Here is a 23055-nt window from a genome sequence, read left to right on the forward strand (position 1 = left end):
AAAGACAGCAAATCCGCATTTTTATGCCTTTGTTTTTACTTCAGATTTGATTGACTCAGTTGAAGTCAATGGGTGAAAAACACTGCAGAAAAGCATAAAGAATTGACATGCTGCAGAAAAAACGCACTGCAAATACTTAAGGAAATTTACTGATCATGTGCACAACACTTAAGTTTGTCAATAAAAAAAAATTGGTGTTGTTCCAGGTTCTTGTAAAAATTCAATCTTTATTTGACAAGATTAAAAATGGATTATGTCAGACGGTTTATTGTCTGTCTCCATTCCCTCCCTTCTCAGCTTGCTGTACATATTCTTTTTCTGTGAATATCACAGATCGTGTAGCGTTACTGCGTGCGCATAAAAATGTCCTCTCGCACATGCCCCAACTGTGGACACAGCATAAAATCAGTATTGCGCCAGCATAGGCTATTACGTTCTATAGCCCCGAAGTATTGCGATGCTTGAGGGTACACACAATTTGCATCGCAATAATTCCAGGCCATAGAACGTAATGGCGTATGCCGGCGCATGCGCCATACTGATTTTATGCTTTGCCCACTTTGAATGCGCACTCGCGGTAACAGTACGCGAACTCAGGAATTGCCAGAAAGAAATGCGTAGCGCAAGACAGGAGGGGGATAGAGACTGACAATAGGCCTCGCCCATTGAAGCGGACCAAGCAGATATACATATACCGTGGTAGGAGTATAAACTGTATTTATTGATCAAAGGCAGGGAGTCAAGGGGTATCAAAAGTACTGTTATAATGCATAGGTGACACTGAATTGAAAGATATTTTTACATGATATGCCAAGAGTGGTGACAGATTCCCTTTAACAAAAAAAAAAAAAAATGGCTATTGCACAGGTAGACTTTCCTTTTTTTTTTTTTTTTTTTTTTTTTGCTTTGGCTCTCTGTAGAAAAGCAAAATATGCTGCACTCTCCTATACAGTATTCAGATGCTTACCCCAAAAGGACACATCTGTGACCTGGAGACTATAAAGTATATATTGGAAAAAGCGCCACATATTTACTAGGCTAAGGGCAAAGAAACTGTGCCATTAGCCTTATTAAAAAAAACAAAACATTGCAAGATAATCCCCAAAATAGGCAGATTTCTTGGGCCTTTAAAGGAAAAAAAATATATATTTTTTTAAAGATATTTTTCAGTTGGAGGTTATTGAACTAACTAATTTTATTTCTTTAGTTTTTTACATCTATTGTTAATGATCCTTTAAGCAGTTTGCTTCTCTTCTTTTTTCAGGTCTATGTGATTTTGGTCCTTCCTGCCATTTTTCACATATGACGGCACAAGATCTGGATGCTCTAAAATGTCATGTTGAAGGTAAGGAGTATTATCAGAATATTACTGAAGTCTAAAACCGGCTATATGATTGTTGGCCAAACAGCTGTTCCTTCTTAGTCTCCCAATAACATCTTCACTTGTCTTACCATGGGTGTTTTTTTTTTTTTTTTTTTTTTTTTGAGTAGACCTCTGTTAAGCAACAAACCCAATCCTTTTTTTCCTCAATGGCAGGAAAGCGTTTTTACTAGCTATGAATTTACCCACTACAGATGGCATTTTGCTACCCAATTACTGGCGTTTTTTAGTTACCATTTCCTTGTTTCCAAAACTGAAAATATTTTTTAAATATATTGGTAAGGAAAAGTGCAGTATCTATCAGGGCTGTGGAGTCGGAGTCGTGGAGTCGGAGTTAGTTTTGGTTGGAGTCGGTAGAAATGTACCGACTCCAGCTTTAAAAAAAAAATGTATTAATATTTCATAATTGAACTTTCATATAAATGTTATAAATGTTACTCAAATATATATATGTTCTATCAAACTATGAACAACAGTGATAAGCAGTTCTGCTGGAGATAGAGACATTTCTTACTTCTTGTGTGTCACCGTTCTCCACTGCCCTTATCTAATCTTATACTTGGTTAACCTCATGCTGCCCCAACCCCCCTACTTACAATGTATGAAACTGAAAGTGAAAATGTGTTGCAAATTCTTAGTAGTAAAGCTCCTCCTCTAGACTAGATCATACTAGGTGTGCCTCTTCCAAGCATCTCACAGCTGCCTGCTACTCAGAAGAGGAAGACTGTAAGAAGTATTATCCTTTCAACAAACTTTGCATCAGTTAACTGTGAGTACATGAGGAATAATAACAGTATTACTGACCACTATATTAGTTGTACGACCTGGCAATAATTTTGTACAATTGTTTTTAGGAAAAACAATTGTCATTTGGATTGTGAATGCAGAATTAAAAACCTGAGAATGTCAAAGAAGCGTCACATTAAATCAGCTGTATTTGAACATTTCACCATCACTCAAGATAGAAAACATTATGTCAGTCAGTGTATGACAAATGATCCAGACGAAAACAAATGCTGTGAAGCCAAGATGAGTGCATATTCAGGCAAAGATAAAAATGCTCCTACCAGAGCTTCTAATCTAAAGAGACATTTACAGCGCTTTCATCCAGAAGTACTGAAAGCAGTGGATGAGAGAGACTGCATCCAAACCAATGAACCAGTGCCCAGCTCTTCCAGCCAAACAAAGGAGCAGAGAACTTTGCAGCCATCAGTTGCAAGATATTTTGTCAGTGACAAAGTTACTGTGACAATGACAGTAGATACATTTAAAAAACAGATCATAGAGCTTGTTGTAAAGGATAGTGTGCCTATTTCATTATTTTCACGACCAGCTTTTATGTGTCTGAATGGGGAAATGGCCCGCAAGCTTGGTGTTTCTCTGGAGAGAGAGAGTATTAGAAAATTAGTAATCGAAGAAGCTTTTAAACAAAAGGAAGAACTTAAAAAAACTCTCAAGGGACGCTTTCTGTTTCTTAAAATGGATGCCTGCACACGTCACAGAGTGAACTATTTTGCCATCAATGTCCGATTTGTTTGTGACAAATATGAAATAGTTACCAAGACATTGGCAGTAAAAGACACCAAAGCTCATCACACCAGTGAGTTTCTCCAGGTCTTGGTGGAAAAGGTTCTGCAAGACTATGAACTTAAAAAAGAGCAAGTTCTTTCTGTCGTAACTGACAATGCTTCAAATATGATAAGTACTATTAAGCTAATGAATGAGAGTAATGATGGTGACCAGCAGCTAGAAGAACATTCTGGGTCCACAGACACAGAAATGTTTGAAATAGAGGAACACAGTATTGTAACTGAGGAGCAAACTGAAGTTGCTTCAGATGAACAGCAACATGATAGTTTAGATGATCTTGTTGAAACTGTGTCAATATGTTCTTTCATTCATCACATGCGCTGTGTTGTGCATACGCTACAGCTGGCTATAAGAGACAGTCTGCAAGAAGGACATGCTGCTGCACTGATTGGCAAGGTGAGAAAATTGGCTACTGTTGCCAGAACCCCTAAAGTTGACTCAATTTTGAAGAGACGTGCTTGAAAAGGGGCAATTATTGATCAAGCCACACGATGGGGCAGTACTTACTTAATGATTCAGCGCTTGGTTGAACTGAAAACCTTTCTTGTAGACATGGCTAACCCTCAACTGACGCTAAATGAAAGTCAGTGGAATCAGGTGACTGAGCTGGAAAAATTGCTAGAGCACCCATTTACAGTGACTAAAAAATTACAAGCAGAGGACTTAACTCCAGGTATTTTCTTAAAGGAGTGGAAGAACCTGATGTTTCGCCTGTCCCAAAGAGGAGGGTTAATTGCAAGTGGCATTGCTACATCAATGAAACGGAGAGAGGAGCTACTATTACAAAATAACATTCTTTTGGCAGCTGTTTATGTAGACCCAATGCATCGGATTCTTCTAGATGATCAATAGCTAAGTAAAGGAAAAGAAGCTCTGTTTGAAATAGCAGTAAGGATGAAAGGGTTGCAGAACAGTCAGGAGGAACAAGAAGAATTTGGTCGTCCTACTACATCTTCACCCTCATCATCAACTGATGAAGAATTTAATTTCGAAAAATATTTGGATCACAAGGACCGTGCAAAGCGTTCCCGCATAGAAGAGTCATCCCCATCAAGCAACACAGCCAGTACATTTCAGCAGAATTTTTCATGTGCACTAAAAGAAATTGAGAAATTTGACCGTTCATCAAAAATAACAGTGCAACAAGTGATTCCTCTGTATCCTGACATTGTCAGAGATGTTGCCCGAGTGGTTACTGCTTTGCCACCAACACAAGTTAGTGTAGAGAGGTTGTTCTCTGCTCTCAAAATAATTAGATCAGATTTGAGGGCATCCATGAAGGAGGATCTGACAGAGGCAATACTTTTTCTGAGGACAAATTTATAGATTTCTTCTTATTAACTGCATAAAAGTGTTTATTGCATATTTACTTACAGTTTAGAAAAGTTTATAAAAGTTATTTGCTATATTCTAATTGTATTCTAATAAATGTAGTTTTTGCTCTAAGTGGTCTGATTACTTATATGATGGTGAGAAACTGAATAAGCACGATGTTTAATATTTTACAACAGTAAATTTGTTGTTATGAATTGGCCATTTATGCCGGAGCCTGATAAAATCCAGGAGTCTGAGTCGCAACTGTGGCTTACCGACTCCACAGCCCTGGTATCTATTATAAGTTAGTTGCTTTCATTTTGTAAAGCTGCACTATATTGCAACTTTGATCATGCAAAGTCGAGCAGGGCATAAAAAAGTTTCACTTTGTGAATTGCAGTCGTGAAACTAATTAGGTGATTTGGCAGTAAAAAAACCAAACAAATCCTAATTGCAGCTAGGTCACCAGCAAGTTGTTGTCACATTCAAGTTATATTAGGTTCTGTGAATGTAAATTTAGCTGGTTTGGATTTTTGGAGTTTGACTTTTCTTATATTTAGCTGCACACATCCACCCTCTTTGCTGGAAGTGGTTATACAATTGTTGTGCATGGGGAAATTTTGAGGGAATCAAAGCCAGCACTTTTTGTCCCTAATTTTGAGGATGGGTGGTACTTCCAGTAGTCCTATTCACACCAATTAACCAGTTATGGTAAATCCTATTCATTATACAGGAGAAAATAAATAGTTTAAAAAAAAATGAATGCGTGTTCTTGTTATCTGCTGAAGTTTATAGAAAGTGGTGAATATGCTAAAAAATCACATTATATCCCCATACTCATACAATTTTTGAAAGTAAAAGGAACATTACAATTTTAGCTAGCTTTGTGCAGTTTTGTTTAAAGTGAACCTGTCAGCAGGTTTCGCGAAATAAACTACAGACACTGTCAGGTTGGCGCTGTTACACTGATTAAAATGATACCTGGGGTGAAGAAATCAGTCTTGTGGTCCTTGTGTAATCAGTGTTAGAAGTTTTCAGCTAATGATATGCCAGTACTCCTGGGTGGGACTGTAAGCAGAAACTTATCTTCCTGCTCTAAGCCAGAGTAACTACGGAAAGACCTGACCACAGGCCACCCCGAAGCACAAACATTCCTCATCACAGAGACCGAGAGACAGACTGTGCTGTCTGTTTACATGGCAAAAACGCACTGACAGATTCCCATTAAAGTCTTGACTTCATAAGTCCTCCCTCCAGTGTTTGATAAGTGACCATCCTTTGACCACTACAGCTAAACACTTGCATCATAACTCAGCAGTGAGTAGTAATACTGCTTCAGTGTGATCAATTGTTTTATATGGTTGTAATGTGAAAAACGCCCCTGATTCACATATGTAATTTTTTATTTTTTTTTTGCCCTGTGCAAAAGTCAGAATATTATTTATTCTGTATGGTAAGTGTTGTAAATAAAAATGCTTTTAGCTCACCTTACCAAAATAATGAAGAAAGTTATCTATCTAAAAAGTTTTTTGTGCTCCAACTAGTGATGAGCGAGTATACTCGTTGCTCGGGTGTCCTCCGAGTGTTTTGGGCGTGCTCTGAGATTTAGTTTGTCACCATAGCTTTATGATTTGCGGCTGCTGGACATCCTGAATACATGTGGGGCTTTCCTAACAAACAGGCATTCCTCACATGTATTCAGGCTGTCTAGCAGCCGCAAATCATGCAGCTATGACAGAAACTAAATCTCCGAGCATGCCAAAATACTCGGAAGACACCCGAGCAACAAGTATACTCGCTCATCACTAGCTCCAACATGATACCGGTTAAAACTACAGGTTTTTGCTTTTTAAAAGTTTCTTTTTTAAAATTGTCAAAGCTTAAGACTATCTAAATGTGATATTGGTGCAATCGTACTGACCTACAGAATGAAGTTACCTGGTCATTTTCACTGATGGATGAGCACTAAAAATGGTGGATTAATACTTGGCAGATGGTGAATTAAATGGTGGAGTTCAAAGCTAAAGCTCGTCCCACAAAAAGGAAAAAAAAAAAAACGCAAACAGCTATCACAATAGAAAAATTAAAGTATGGCTCTTGGAAAACTGTTATAAAAAAAAAAAAAAAACATAAAAAGGGAGGGAAGGAATGGAGTTAAGTCTAACTTGGCTGGTGCTATTGAAAGTAGTTGACATTTGTCTGTCTCCTCATTTCAGACAATTCCCTCTTATATTCCAGTCATTAGCTGCATTTATAAATATTATGCAAAATCCAGGAAGTTCTCATGTAGAAATTACAGAGAACGCTCCAGTATTCATGATTTGTTAGCCTCATGTTTTTTTAATTATGATGTAAGGGGAGCAGAGAGCTTCCTTTTTTTTTTTTTTTTTTTTTCCGTTCCAGCAGATATTGTGCTTGGGGTGATAATTACATCTGTTTATGAAAAATGGAACGGCGCCTAAAGATTTTGCAGTCAGATATCAAAGGTGGCACTTAGTAATATATTTATTTCATTGCTCTCGGTATACACTGCACGTAGCTCGGTTGTTGCTGACCTATTCTGAAATGTAGTCATTCTGCGACTATGCAATGTACAACTCGTGGTCTTCCACATGAAGGACATGCACTGGCTTTGTGGATCATCAATGAATGGTAGAAAGTAGACTCTGAGTTTTATAATCACTTGTTATATCCTTTGTATAGCAGAGAGGAGAACGAGAGAAGAACTAAGTAAGCAGATTCCTCCTTGTAACATAGAGTCTTGGTTGGAAGAAAGAGCTAAGAAGGAAAGCACACGCAGTGACAGGTAAGCACAGCAGGGGGAGCTAGGCTTCATTCATTGTATTTTACTTGCTGATTTTTACCACTACACTTATTATCAGAACACCTACAGCTGTTCTCTGCATCTTAAGAACACCGAACATCCTCGTAAGATGTGGCACTGGTAATATGTGTCTCTGTCCACACGTCAAACTTCAATCTCACTTATAGTGTGGCTGACATGTGGTTATCCACAGCATCTTTCTATAGAAATGTATTCAAAGACAGGGTGGGCCCCGGATGAAAGTCTCAGTGGCTCTTTTAACACATACCACAATTCATGATGCACGGATACAGCAGGGAAATATAGGTATAGTACAGCGCCTAAGATTTCACTTCTTGTATTACATGAGTGCTAACTATTGTAAATTTTACAATACCATACAGCAGAGGGGATTTATGCAAGTCAACCCCTTATGTGCCAATTCTTATGACCTTGCCCCCTCCCTCAGTTCCAGTCATAATTTCATTCTTGGCTGAACTCCTTGCAAATAAAAAATGATGTTGAATATCACTGATCAGGTGCTTGTGCTTATTTAAAAAAAACAAAACTGCCCCCCCCCCCCCCCCCCAGCAAATAATAAGTTACAACTCCCATCATGCCCCGGCATCCGCTGGCTCTGAGGGAGTGCTGAGAGTTGTAGTTTTGCAGCAGTCTCTGAGCATCTGGTTGCAGACACAATTCTATTAGAAGTAAATGGTTAATACATTAAAAGCAAAGCCACATTAAGAGGAATTAAAATTCCCCGAAAATTTAAGAATAAATACAGCAAAAAAGGGCAACAGTAATTGCCCAGGTCTCAGAATTAATGCAGCAAACTCCTATAATAATAATGGCGCCAACACAAATGCAATATACTGATGAGACAACCACAAGCAACCGAACTGTTGTGGTCACACAAAAAAGGGCTTCTTTACGGCGCTGGTCACACACAGGTAATGCATAGTGTCTGGCTTTCAGCTTATTGGTGACAAAGTAAGTGGTCCCATAAGGCCTCATATGATACATGGCTACTCTGCACAGCATGGGCCATCATACACATATATCACTACACCCGGTAACTCGCTGTGACATTCTCCACCAGCTCCGAGCTGATGATCTTCACCATGAGAACATACCAGAACCGATACAGTGAAGCCAAATGCATATTCCTTAACAAAGCATACTCTCCAAAAAGTTATAGCGAGTGAATAAGAACCATGGAGAGTTTAAATATCCTAATAAATAGTATGGATTGACCTCAAAATGCTGTATCTAAATATTAAAGACTTGCTATGTCAAAAAGTACAACCTCTCCGTCGCTGGTGGCCAGGTGCTGGTGTCGCTGCTTGCTCAGGACCTGGCACCTGAGATATTCACCTGTCCCCGTTCCCACGCTGCTTGCCACTGTCTGCCGCGTCATCTGTCAGTGACATTCAGGCAGCAGAAGGCACGGCGCGCACTAACGTCACCTCGCCCTTTGACCTGAACATCACTGACAGAGGACGTGGCGAGCAGCGTGGGCACTGCAATACACCTCAGCTGAATGTGTGTCTGAGCATTAGCTGGTGTCGGTGGTAGTTGCGCCCCTGCCAATAGCAAGTCACTCTCAACCCCCCACTTTAGTTGCTTGTGTTACTGGTGTATTTATTCTATTGATTGATCGTATAGTCCAGTATAATCCACTTATTGGTGCTTGCTGGCCTTGCTTTCAGTAGCTTCTCTTTTTATATTGGATTTGGTCAGAAGACTGTTTCACAAGTTTCCAGATGACACGGCTTGAGAATGTCAATATTCGACTTCAGGAGTTTTCAGGCTCATGGTCATTAGATGAATAACAATTGAAGAGCAATTGGTTCCAGTCTAGATGGCATGCATGGTACAACTAGACTGAAGACACAAAAGTAGAACACGGGCTCCCGTTATTCTTCATCATCTCTGCTAGATTTCTCTCAGGCTAAATGGAAGCGTTCAGCAAAAATGCCCCAAAATAATCTCGAGTAGTAATTTTTTGCAAATTCCAGGATTTCCTCTTTAGGAAGTAAAACCATTTCCTGCTTCTTGTGCTTTCTAGCAGTGAATTGGCAAGCAGGTGCCGTTCTACCCAGAAATCCGGACTCTAAAGAGCTCATTGACTGTTCCATGGCCCATGGCCAGTCTAAGAGTCGCACAGATTGAAACATGTCCATGCTGTTGTCACAGATCTGTCTTCCCCTATGATTTTCTTTGACAGCAGCACTGTAAAGTGTAGTTGTGTGATTGATTCATTGAGTCACAAATGCAGTTATTTGACATGCTGGGTAAAGAGCTGCAGGCTTAACATGCATATGTAATGCATGGATATGTAAAGCATCTGCTCCCAGTTTTCAACTGATATCAGTGCTTAGAGTGTAAAACAGCATGTTTTTGAAGTCGCAGGGCAGGATTGCTGTCACACAATTTTTTTTTTTTTTTTCCAGTTCTGCATGAATTTTGTGCTATTCTCTCCATAAATAAGTGAAATTTTTATGTTTCCTCATTGAAATTCAGTTTAAAAAAGAAAGGAAATTCTAATGATTGGGATACACTGTTTTTTGTTTTTTTTTTTAACGATGCTGAGAGAGACTAGTTGCTAACAAATGTTCTTTAAAGGGGACCTGACTGCCCCCAATGGCTACTATAGTAGTATGGGTACAGATCAGTCTTTTATGTAATTTACCAATGCTTCAGTGTTTGAAGACTTTCAGATTTTAATGTGCAGCATTATAAATGGTAATAAAGCATGTCTAGCACCGTGGCAATCACTTCCCTTGGACTAGCCAAGCCCCAGATCTTCTCATCACGTCTCCATGGGTGCGATTGTTCCTACATAACAGTACTACCATAACCAATGTTGTATGCAGGTTTTCAATCATACCCAGGGGGTGACTAGACGATCCAAGGGAAGAGAGGCTCTGCCATTTCAGTCTGGCTTCATTACTGTATTTGACAATGCAGGTTGACGTTGGTTTTTAAAATACTAACAATTTAGTAAGTTATATAAAATACATGATCAAATTAAAGAAATCTTCACCCATACCGCAGTAATGGCAATTGGGGACATTTAGGGACCTGACAAGTTCACTTCAAAGGTCCATTTCAAATGTGATATATAGTACAGTACATTGCAAGTGAGTTCAGTTTAGAGAACGCCATTTACACGCTGTGGAAAATATAGCACATGCTGCAGTTTTCCAAGTCTACCATACTCTAATCTGCTGTAATGGAGGTTTATTTTTCCTTGTATATACAGTGGGTATAGACAGTATTCAGACCCCTTTAAATTTTTCACTGTTTTATTGCAGCCATTTGGTAAATTCAAAAAAGTTCATTTTTTTTTCTCATTAACCCCTTCACCCCCAAGGGTGGTTTGCACGTTCATGACCGGGCCAATTTTTACAATTCTGACCACTGTACCTTTATGAGGTCATAACTCTCGAACGCTTCCATGGATCCCGGTGATTCTGACATTGTTTTCTCGTGACATATTGTACTTCATGTTAGTGGTAAAATTTCATTCAAATAACTTGCGTTTATTTGTGAGAAAAACGGAAATTTGGCGAAAATTTTGAAAATTTCGCAATTTTCCAACTTTGAATTTTTATGCCCTTAAATCAGAGATACGGCACACAAAAAACTTGATAACTAACATTTCCCACATGATTACTTTACATCAGCACAATTTTGGAACCAAAATTTTTTTTTGTTAGGAAGTTCTAAGGGTTAAAAGTTGACCAGCGATTTCTCATTTTTACAACACCATTTTATTTTTAGGACCACATCACATTTGAAGCCACTTTGAGGGGTCTATATGATAGAAAATACCCAAAAGTGACACCATTCTAAAAACTGCACCCCTTAAGATGCTCAAAACCACATTCAAGAAGTTTATTAACCCTTTAGGTGCGTCACATGAATTTTTTTGAATATTTAAATAAAAATGAACATCTAACTTTTTTTCATAAAAAAAATACTTCAGGTTCAGTTTTTTTTATTTTACCATGGGTAAGGCTGTGTGCACACGCTGCGGTTCCGCAGCGGTTTTGGCCGCTGCGGACCCGCAGCAGTTTCTGCTGCGGTGTACAGTACCATGATTCCCTATGGGAATCAAAAACCGCAGTGCAGACGGTGCGGAATTTTCCGCGCGGATTATCTGCGGTTTTCAATCCGCAGAAAGAATTGACATGTCAATTCTTTCTGCGGATTCTCCTGCGGTTTGCCATCTCCTCCATTGAGGAGATGAAAAACCGCAGGGCAAAACCGCAGAGCAATCCGCAGGTAAAACCGCAGGTCTCTTGACCTGCGGTTTCACCTGCGGATTGTACAAAATCCGCGCGGATGAATCCGCACCTTTTCCGCAGCGTGTGCACACAGCCTAACAGGAGAAATTGAACTGCAAAAGTTATTGTGCAATTTGTCCTGAGTACGCAGATACCTGATATGTGGGGGGAACGACTGTTTCGGCGCATGGCAGAGCTCAGAATGGAAGGAGCGCAGTTTGACTTTTTCAATGCAAAATTGGCTGGAATTCAGATTGGACGCCATGTCACGTTTGGAGAGTCCCTGATGTACCTAAACAGTGGAAACCCCCTACAAGTGACCCCATTTTGGAAATTAGACCCCCCAAGGAACTTATCTAGATATGTGGTGAGAACTTTGAACCCACAAGGGCTTTACAGAAGTTTATAACGTACAGCGGTACAATTAAAAAATCATATTTTTTCCACAAAAATGGATCTTTTCACCCCAATTTTTATTTTCCCAAGGGTAACAGGACCCTAAAAGTTATTGTGCAATTTGTCCTGAGTACGCTGATACCCCACATGTGGGGGTAAACCACTATTTGGGCGCATGGCAGAGCTCGGAAGGGAAGCAGCGCCATTTGACGTTTTTGGCTGGAATTGAGATCGGACACCATGTCGCGTTTGGAAAACTCCTGATGTACCAAAACAGTGGAACCCCCCACAAATGACACCATTTTGGAAACTAGACCCCCTAAGGAACTTATCTAGATGTGTGGTGAGCACTTTGACCCCCCCCAGTTCTTCACAGAAGTTTACAACGCCCGGGCGTGAAAATAAAAAATTCGTATTTTTTCCACAAACATGATCTTTTAGTCACCATTTTTTTATTTTCCCAAGGGTACCAGGAGAAATTGGACCCCAAAAGTTGTTGTCCAATTTGTCCTGAGTATGCTGATACCCCATATGTGGGAGAAAACTACTGTATGGGCACACGTCGGGGCTCGGAAGGGAAGTAGTGACGTTTTGGAATGCAGACTTTGATGGAATGATCTCCGGGTGTCATGTTGCCTTTGGAGAGCCCCTAATGTACCTAAACAGTGGAAACCCCCCACAAATGACACCATTTTGTAAACTAGACCCCCCAAGGAACTTATCTAGATGTGTGGTGAGCACTTTGACCCCCCCCCAGTGCTTCACAGAAGTTTACAACGCCCGGGAGTGAAAATAAAAAATTCGTATTTTTTCCACAAACATGATCTTTTAGTCACCATTTTTTTTATTTTCCCAAGGGTACCAGGAGAAATTGGACCCCAAAAGTTGTTGTCCAATTTGTCCTGAGTACGCTGACACCCCATATGTGGGAGAAAACTACTGTATGGACACACGTCGGGGCTCGGAAGGGAAGCAGTGACGTTTTGGAATGCAGACTTTGATGGAATGGTCTGCGGGTGTCATGTGCGTTTGGAGAGCCCCTGATGTACCTAAACTATTGAAACTCCCCACAAGTGACCCCCAATTAGGACACTAGACCCCCCACGGAACTTATCTAGATGTGTGGTGAGCACTTTGAACCCCCAAGTGCTTCACAGAAGTTTATAACACTCGGACGTGAAAATAAAAAAATCATTTTTTTTCCACAAAAATGATATTTTTGCCCCCAATTTTTTATTTTCCTAAGGGTAACAGGAGAAATTGGACCCCAAAAATTGTTTTGCAATTTGTCCTGAGTAGGCTGATACCCTACATGTGGGGATAAAACACTGTTTGGGCGCATAGCAGAGCTTGGAAGGGAAGGAGCACCATTTGACTTTTTCAACTCATAATTGGCTGGAATTGAGATCAGACGCCATGTTGCATTTGGAGAGCCCCTGATGTGCCCAAACAGTGGAAACCCCCAATTCTAACTCCAACCCGAACCCCAACACGCCCCTAACCCTAGCCCTAACCCTAGCCCTAACCCTAATGGAAAAATGGAAATAAATACATTTTTTTTATTTTATTATTTTTCCCTAACTAAGGGGGTGATAACGGGGGGTTTGATTTACTATTTATGGCGGTTTTTATGTTTGGCGGCTGTCGCACGCTAAAAGACGCTTTTTATTGTAAAAATAGTTTTTGCATCACCACATATTGAGAGCTATAATTTTTCCGTATTTTGACCCACCGAGTCATGTGAGGTCTTATTTTTTGCGGGACAAGTTGACGTTTTTATTGGTACCATTTTCGGGCACGTGAAATTTTTTGATCGCTTTTTATTCCGATTTTTGTGACGCAGAATGAACAAAAACCAGCATTTCATGAATTTCTTTTGGGGGGGTGCGTTTACACCGTTCCGCGTGCGGTAAAATTGATAAAGCGGTTTTATTCTTCGGGTCAGTACGTTTACAGCGATACCTCATTTAGGTCGTTTTTTTATGTTTTTGTTGGTTTTATGCAATGAAAACTATTTTATATAAAAAATAATTATTTTTGCATCGCTTTATTCTGCGAGTTATAACTTTTTTATTTTTTCGCTGATGATGCTGTGTAGCGGCTTGTTTTTTGCGGGACAAGATGACATTTTCAGCGGTACCATGGATATTTATATGCGTCTTTTTGATCGCGCGTTATTGCACTTTTTGTTTGGCGGTATGATAATAAATCATTATTTTTTGCTTCGTTTTTTATTTTTATTTTTTAAGGGGTTCGCTAAAGGGGTTAACTAATGGGACAGTTTTATAGGGCAGGTCGTTACGGACGCGGCGATACCTAATATGTGTACTTTTATTGTTTTTTTTTATTAATTTCAAAAAATGAATTTATTGGGGAATATTATTATTTATTTTTTTTTTACTAATTTATTTGGCGATTTTTTTTTTTTTTTTTTTTTTTTTTTTTTTTTTAATTTATTTTTACACTTTTTTTTTTTTTAATTTTTTTTTTACTTTATTACATAGTCCCAGGTGGGACATCACTGTCCTGTGACAGATCGCTGATCTGTCACATCACAGATCACTGTGACAGATCAGCAATCTGTTACAGGCAGTGCACAAGGCTTCCTCATGCCTGCGCTTTGCAGGCACTGAGGAAGCCAGCTTCCCCAGGCCCCCGAAGGCCCCCGTCGCCATCTTGGATTCGGGGGCCTGGAGGAAAGGAGCCCCCCGCAGCAGCGCTGCACATTGCGCTGCCGTGGGGGGCTCAAGGAAGCACGGAGGGAGCCCCCTCCCTGCCGATGCTTCCCTTTAACCCCCGGTACACCGCGATCATGTTTGATCGCGGTGTGCAAGGGGTTAACGTGTCGGGGGCGGTCCGTGACCGCCCCTGACACATTGTGCCGGGTGTCAGCTGTGATAATCAGCTGACACCCGACCGCGATCAGCGGCGCTCACCACGTGGGCGCCGCTGATCGCGGTAGACGTACTATCCCGTCCCCGGTCATACGGGCCCGGGTACCGTGGATGGGATAGTACGTCTCATGTCAGGAAGGGGTTAATGTACACTCTGCACCCCTTCTTGACTGAAAAAAAAAAATCAGAAATGTAGAAATTTTTGCAAATTTATTAAAAAAAGAAAAACTGAAATCACATGGTCATAAGTATTCAGACCCTTTGCTCAAACACTCATATTAAGTCACATGGTGTCCATTTCCTTGTGATCCTCCTTGAGATGGTTCTACTCCTTCATTGGAGTCCAGCTGTGTTTAATTAAACTGATAGGGCTTGATTTGGAAAGGTACACACCTGTCTATATAAAGGGGGCTTTATACATAGCGATATCGCTAAAGCGTCACTGATTTTGTGACGCAGCAGCAATATTGCTAGCGATATCGGTACATGTGACACTTGCCCCCGACCGGCTCTCCCGCTGGCTATCGCTGATCGCGCGAGAAAGTCCTGGGCCGTTTCTCGTCGGCGGCTCCCTGCTGGTGCCGGCGAGCGACGCGTGGACACGGGCGGAGGACGTCATCATCGCCGCGTCTGACAGGTAAGTAACGACCGCTGCTGAGATCTGCATGTTTGGCAGCTCACTAGCGACCATTTAGCGATGCACCAGCGATCCTGACCGGGTCATATTGTGGTCGGGATCGCTTGTGCATCGCTAAATGTAACTGGGCCCTAAGACCTCACAACTTACAGTGCATGTCAGACCAAATGAGAATCATGAGTTCAAAGGAACTGGCCAAGGAGCTCAGACAGAATTGTGGCAAGGCACAGATATGGCCAATGTTACAAAAGAATTTCTGCAGTACTCAAGGTTCCTAAGAGCACCCTGGCCTCCATAATCCTTAAATGGAAGAAGTTTGGAACCACCAGAAGTCTTCCTAGACCTGGCCCACCAGCCAAACTAAGCAATTGTGGGAGAAGAGCATTGGTGAGAGAGGTAAATAAGAACCCCAAGACCACTGTGGCTGAGCTCCACAGATGCATTAGGGAGGCAGTTGACTTTGTGGAATTTTCACCTATCACTGCAGCCCTCCACCAGTCGGGCCTTTATGGCAGAGTGGCCCGACGGAAGCCTCTTCTCAGAGCAAGACATATGAAAACCCACATAGTTTGCTGAAAAACACATGAAGGACTCCCAGACTATGAGAAATAATATTCTCTGATCTGATGAAACAAAGATAGAACTTTTTGATAACTCTAAGCGGTATGTGTGAATAAAACAAGGCACTGCTCATCACCTGCCCAATACAAATCCCAACAGTGAAACATGGTGGTGGCAGCATCATGCTATGGGGGTGTTTTTCAGCTGCAGGGACAGGATGACTAGTTGCAATTGAAGGAAACATGAATACGGCCAAGTACTGAGATATCCTGGATGAAAACCTCTTCCAGAGTACTCTGAACCAAAGGTTCACCTTCCAACAAGACATTGGCTCTAAGCACACAGCTAAAATAGCAAAGGAGTGGCTTCAGAACAACTCTGTGACCATTATTGACTGGCCCAGCCAGAGCAGTTACCTAAACCCAATTTAGCATCTCTGGAGAGACCTGAAAATGGCTGTCCACCAACATTCACCATCCAACCTGACGGAACTGGACAGGATCTGCCTGGAAGAATGGCAGAGGATCCCCAAATCCAGGTGTGAAAAACTTTGCATCATTTCCAAGAAGACTCATGGCTGTACTAGCTAAAAAGGGTACTTCTACTCAATACTGAGGAAACGGTCTGAATACTTATGACCATGTGATATTTCAGTTTTGTTTTTTTTTTATAAATTTGCAAAAATGTCTACATTTTTTTTTTTGTGGCTGCAATGAAACAAAGAGTGAAAAACTTTAAAGGGGTCTAAATACTTTCTGTACCCATTGTAATGCTATAAAAAAAAATATTACATTAATATACAGTCATGGCCAAATGTATTGACACCCCTGCAATTCTGTCAGATAATACTCAGTTTCTTCCTGAAAATGATTGCAAACACAAATTCTTTGGTATTATTATCTCCATTTAATTTGTCTTAAATGAAAAAACACAAAAAGAATTGTCCTAAAGCCAAATTGGATATAATTCCACACCAAACATAACAAAGAGGGTGGACAAAAGTATTGGCACTGTTCGAAAAATCATGTGATGCTTCTCTAATTTGTGTAATTAACAGCACCAATAACTTATCTGTGGCACCTAACAGGTGTTGGCAATAACTAAATCACACTTGCAGCCATTTGACATGGATTAAAGTTGACTCAACCTCTGTCCTGTGTCCTTGTGCGTACCACATTGAGCATGGAGAAAAGAAAGAAGACCAAAGAACTGTCTGAGGACTTGAGAAACCAAATTGTGAGGAAGCATGAGCAATCTCAAGGCTACAAGTCCATCGCCAAAGACCAGAATGTTCCTGTGTCTACCGTGCGCAGTGTCATCAAGAAGTTTAAAGCCCATGGCACTGTGGATAACCTCCCTAGATGTGGACGGAAAAGAAAAATTGACAAGAGATTTCAACGCAAGATTGTGCGGATGTTGGATTAAGAACCTCCACTAACATCCAAACAAGTTCAAGCTGCCCTGCAGTCCGAGAGTACAACGGAGTCAACCCGTACTATCTGTCGGCATCTGAATGAAAAGGGACTGTATGGTAGGAGACCCAGGAAGACTTCACTTCTTACCCCGAGACATAAAAAAGCCAGGATGGAGTTTGCCAAAACTTACCTGAAAAAGCCTAAAACATTTTGGAAGAATTTTCTCTGGTCAGATGAGACAAAAGTAGAGCTTTTAGGGCAAAAGCATCAACATAGAGTTTACAGGAGAAAAAAGAGGCATTCAAAGAAAAGTACACGGTCCCTACAGTCAAACATGGCGGAGGTTCCCTGATGTTTTGGGGTTGCTTTGCTGCCTCTGGCACTGGACTGCTTGACCGTGTGCATGGCATTATGAAGTCAGAAGACTACCAATAAATTTTGCAGCATAATTTAGGGCCCAGTGTGAGAAAGCTGGGTCTACCTCAGAGGTCATGTGTCTTCCAGCAGGACAATAACCCAAAACACACTTCAAAAAGCACTAGAAAATGGTTTGAGAGAAAGCACTGGAGACTTCTAAGGTGGCCAGCAATGAGTCCAGACCTGAATCCCATAGAACACCTGTGGAGAGATCTAAAAATGGCAGTTTGGAGAAGGCACCCTTCAAATATCAGGGACCTGGAGTAGTTTGCCAAAGAAGAATGGTCTAAAATTCCAGCAGAGCATTGTAAGAAACTCATTGATGGTTACCGGAAGCAGTTGGTTGCAGTTATTTTGGCTAAAGGTTGTGCAACCAAGTATTAGGCTGAGGGTGCCAATACTTTTGTCCTGCCCATTTTTGGAGTTTTGTGTGAAATGATCAATGTTTTGCTTTTTGCTTCATTCTCTTTTGTGTTTTTTCATTTAAGACAAATTAATTGAAGATAATAATACCAAAGAATTTGTGTTTGCAATCATTTTCAGGAAGAAACTGAATATTATCTGACAGAATTGCAGGGGTGTCAATACTTTTGGCCATGACTATAGGTTGGACTGAGTTGCTTTACTTGTTTTTTTTTTTTCCTTTTTAAAGGGAACCTGACATCTGATACGTCCTGCCCTATCAATGGGCATCATGTATCAGACATTGGCTGTATGATTTCATCCAGGTATGTTTGACTCTAAATTACTGCAGAATTTCAGAGAAGAACGTAGTTTAATAGCAACTGGGGACTGAGCCACACGGGAGGCTTGTCAGACAGGCAGGTCACCGGTGGTTTCTCCCCACTTGCTGCCAATGACAGGTCTCTCTCGGCCTGCTTGTGTAAGGAAAGACCTATCCTTCAAAGTTAGAAGCGCCGGGATTCACTTGTCCAGTAAGTCTCCCATTCAGCTCGGTCTCTGGCAACTATGAAACAATGTTTTTCTCTAGCTGCAGCTTTTCAGAGTTAAACATATATGGCAGAAATCATGCACCAAGTGTCTAAAACATGCCTGTGGATCTGGTTGCATGTATCAGCTGCCAGGTTCCTGTTAAGGGGTTTTCCTCTTCAAGAAAAATGAATCCCAAATGCTTTTATATACCAAGCAGAGCAGGTACTTGCCCTCCCTGATTTTAGTGCCTGCTCTCTACGGCACCTCTGGTTTCAGTGTTTTGGCTATGCTCAGCAACTCTTCCAATATAGACAGCATGAGCCACCGAACTTTGTGATAGAGCACATCCCCACTGCAGGCTGTCAGTGTTTTGGCAGCAGTTGTGACATCACGTTGAGACCAGAGCCGCAGTAAACAATAATAGCTGGACCCACAGGACGAGTACGGTAAGTATTATCTGTTATGTTACTAGTGTTTGCGGTCTACTTTCTAGAAGTGGAAAACCCCTTTAAAGGGAACCTGTCATGTCATTTGTAGCATCAAAACTGTCCCCAATGTGTTGTTAGTGATGCAATGTACATCGCTAATACATTATTTCCATTAAAATCGCCTTTGTAATCCTTATCAAAAAGCAATTTATATAGTTATATCTTACCTGCTCTTTTAGTCATAGGGGTGTGCTTCATTGTGTTCCATCAGGGTTGTCCCCACCCACGCAATTTTAATTATGTCCTGTGATTTTTACCGATGTCCCTGTATATCCCACGCTCGCATAGTTTGTGTTGCCGCTCTTGTTTATTGTGTATTGGTGGAACTGCGCTTGCGCAGTATGTAACTGGGGAGCCATGCTTGCACATTGCCTATCGGGGAGCCACGCATGCGACGTGACGAGTGACTCTTTAGATGCTACAAATGACGTGAAAGGTTCCGTTTAAATGTAATAGTGTTTAAGTAATTACATACGAATGATGGCAGCCATTTTTATAAGCTTAATAAGAATAGACTTTATACTTTAGGACATCTTTCTTTTAAGTACATAATGCAGTACAAGCAGTTCTATAATTATGAAGGCATTGGAATTCTGCAATGAAGAGGCCCTACTGGATAATTCTTCATAATGGGCATCCATTTTGACTCTTTCAGTTAGTTTTTTGGCATTATGTACTTACTGTACAATCTGTTTATCGTAGCTTTCATTGAGGGCACAGAAGACCATACTTGCACGCTGATGCCGCCAGGAGCCTTGCACTAAAAATTATAACTAAGAAAAAAAAAAAGTCTAGCTACACCCACCTACTGTCAACCAAGCTATTGAGTTAGTAAGAAAAGCAGTAGGAGAAGCAGAAAAGACATCATGGGGCAACATGAACAAGAGGGTGAGTGCTGTGTCACCCAATGAAGACTGTGAGAGATTTTACAGCAAGTACAAAAATCCTTTTTCTCAGTCGCTTCATTGGGGGATGCAGGAGACCATGGAATCTCCCAAAGCGGTCTCCAAGGTGAGAAATGAGTATAAATGTGTAAGGCAATTCAGGAGGTAACCTGAGCGACTGCTGCCTCTGTAGCAGTTTTCTACCCAGACTCATATCTACCGAGACAAAGGTATAAACCTTGTAACATTTTGAAAGTGTGACTAGAGGACCATATGGCTGCTTTACAAAGCTGCAAAGCCTAAGCTTTTTGGTGAAGGAAGTGGACTGAGCCTTCACCCCCGACGAAGGGCACTTTCTTTTGGGTATATAATTATAACCTTCCAGGATGGCAGAACATATCCAGTGGGCAATGGGTCGCCTTGGAGGCAGAAAGACCAAACCGTGTAAGGATTTCTCCACTGGATTAGAAGGAGACGAACAAGCACTTTAAGGTGGAAGCAACCACTTGGGAAGGAATGAAGGCAACACCACCTTATCCAGGTGAAGGACAAGAAGAGGAGAGCGGCAGAACAAGGCTGCTAGTTCAGATACTCGCCTGATAGAAGTGATAGCGATCAGGAAATGCTGTGGATTGGTTCAAAGGGAGGACGCTGCAAAGAGCTGAGAACCAGATTAGGGTTCCAGAGATCCAAAGGATGCTGGTAATGAGGAACTGAGTGAGCCACACACTGAAGAAAAGTCTTGATTTGCGATTTGGAAGAAAAGATTGACAAATAGTAAGATGGGGAGGGGGAAACGTTGCTGGAAAGGACAGGGGGAGATCACCGCGCAAACCCCATCGTGAAGGATGGAAGCTGTATTCTTCCAAGGAATGATGTTTAGGATCATCTGGAGATTATAAAAGCTAGTTTTTGGCTTGGTCTTTGGCTCGGTGTTCGCTCCATGCACATGTCTTCTCTGAGGAGCGAGGTGGGCAGGGGAAGAAAGGCAAAGGACAGTTCGCACCTTCTGCATCTATCCTTAACTCCTATTGCATTAGTATAAATAATCCTACTATCCTGGACAAGAGCGGATACAGACTGACCCCTGGCAAACAGTTTTCTCTGTCATCTGTTTAGGAAATCAGAGTAGCCCAACCTGCTCTGTCACCCATTCTGTGGGAACAATGAAGAAGATTAAGAAAAATTAAGAATAAAAGACACATTTTTGGCAAAAATTGGTGTGGATCTCCAGACCTGTGTTTGCCTCCTAGTGACAGTAAAGGGCATGTCACACTAAGCGATATCGCTAGCAATATCGCTATAACTTGTGACGTTATAGCGATATTGCTAGCGATATCGCTGTGTGTGATACCTACGACCGCTCCCCCGCTGGTTATCGCTGATCGGGCGAGAACGTCCTGGACCATTTCTCGTCAGCTTCCTGCGGCGCTTCCTGTGGAGAGACGAGCGACGTGTGGAGCCGGGCGGGAGGACATCAGGATCGCCGCGTCTGACAGGTAAGTAGCGACCCCCGCCCCCAGCGATGTCGCTGGTGAGATCTGCCTGTGTGGCAGCTCACTAGCGACCACTTAGCGATGTACCAGCGATCCTGACCGCGTCATATCGCTGGTACATCGCTAAGTGTGACAGCACCTTAAGCCTAACTGAATAGCTTGGTTGTCAGTAGGCGGTTTAGCCTGCTGGGGAGGAATCAACTTTTTTTTCTTAGTTGTAATTCTTAGTGTCTGCCTCCTGGCAGCAGCATCGTACACCCATGGCCTCCCGTGTCCCCCAATGAAGCGATTGAGAAACCTGTTTACAACAAGATTACTTTACCGCTGCTATTCTAAAATCCTCTAACATAGAAGCCCAGTACCATTATGCATCTGATCATCCCCAGTGGATTTTCTTTTAAGTGAAATGGGACAAAACAGCCAATTGAATCGTTCACATTGGCACAAAGTAGATGAGATGTGAAGGCCGTAAAGAGTCCATGTATGTTATGGCAGCAAAGCAAGTGATAGGAACTTGGTTCTTGTACTCATTTCTCCCATAGCATTATGATACATTTTTTTTTCAGCTGGGTAAATGCTTTCACTTTGTTTGAAGTAAATGACTTAAAACTATACATGTTATTTTTATTTTTTTTTTTAAATCAATGACTTTTTACACTATTGAATTTAGATTTCACAATTTACACCTTTTCTCTTTACAGTGCCTCTGTACCTGAGTGTCCCGTTTACCATTTACCACCAGGTTGGCCTCCACTTTGTGAACTGCCTCCATCACTCCATCCCCCAACAGCTGCAGACAGGGATCACCCGGGGGTCCTTGAATGGGGCTAATTCAGAGGATCCGGAAAGGGAACCTGCCTGCTTGTTTTTCTATATAGAAGTAGTGACATGACTATGTAGGCACCTGTCTCCTAATGAAAATAATACCTTTTTTTTTTTTTTTTTTTTACAGATCTGATGTGACAGTGATGAGAAATCTAGTCTAGCATTCATATGTAAATTGGGCTGGAAGTGCACTGAGGGTGTGTGAATGCATTTAGACTGCTTCTTCCAAGTGCTCTGACCCAACCCCTGTACACTTCCAGTCTATGTTATAAAGTGCAATATGCGGAATCTGCACACATCAATTCTGTGAATGGAACTTTGAGCATCGATTTTTGGATGCTGTAGCTAATTATCTTTTTGTCCCTCATAGTGGAGTTGTTTGAATGAAAGTTATTGCTGTCAATTTTATGTCACATTGAATACCTGTCTTATCTATGATTTATATTTGCTTCAATTCAGAAATGTTATATTCTTTACTGTTGATTGACAAAGAATAAAACCTTGTACCTTTTAATACTAAAGTTTGTTGTTCCCGCACTCTGATATATTGATCACATAGTGGTCAAAACAATTTACAATTCTGCCAATTTTATCCTTCATTACATGATCATACGTTTTGCCTTCTTCCTTTTTAAATGGAGTGTTTGGATATCAGACATACAAGATGTGCGTTTATTGACATCAGTAGAAATGATCACAATGTTAATTTTATGCTCCCATGGGTAC

The 23055-nt window shown here is 41.2% G+C and overlaps 1 protein-coding gene across 2 annotated transcripts in view; it reads left to right on the top strand.

Annotated features, from left to right (window-relative positions):
• Positions 1 to 22850, top strand: part of ZMAT5 (zinc finger matrin-type 5) — a 35516-nt gene extending 12666 nt beyond the window's left edge. The window contains exons 3-5 of one of the 2 annotated variants that reach the window (XM_073554069.1): positions 1265 to 1345; positions 6989 to 7091; positions 22206 to 22850. In XM_073554069.1, coding sequence (XP_073410170.1) covers positions 1265 to 1345; positions 6989 to 7091; positions 22206 to 22335 — 314 coding nt within the window. In that variant the 3' untranslated portion in view covers positions 22336 to 22850. The remainder of the gene's footprint in view (positions 1 to 1264; positions 1346 to 6988; positions 7092 to 22205) is intronic. The other variant, XM_073554070.1, reaches the window with a different exon arrangement.
• Positions 22851 to 23055: the final 205 nt, after the last annotated feature.

Source organism: Dendrobates tinctorius, unplaced genomic scaffold (genome assembly GCF_039654945.1).
Source record: "Dendrobates tinctorius isolate UK_male_01 unplaced genomic scaffold, ASM3965494v1 ptg000206l, whole genome shotgun sequence".
Taxonomy (NCBI): Eukaryota; Metazoa; Chordata; class Amphibia; order Anura; family Dendrobatidae; genus Dendrobates; species Dendrobates tinctorius.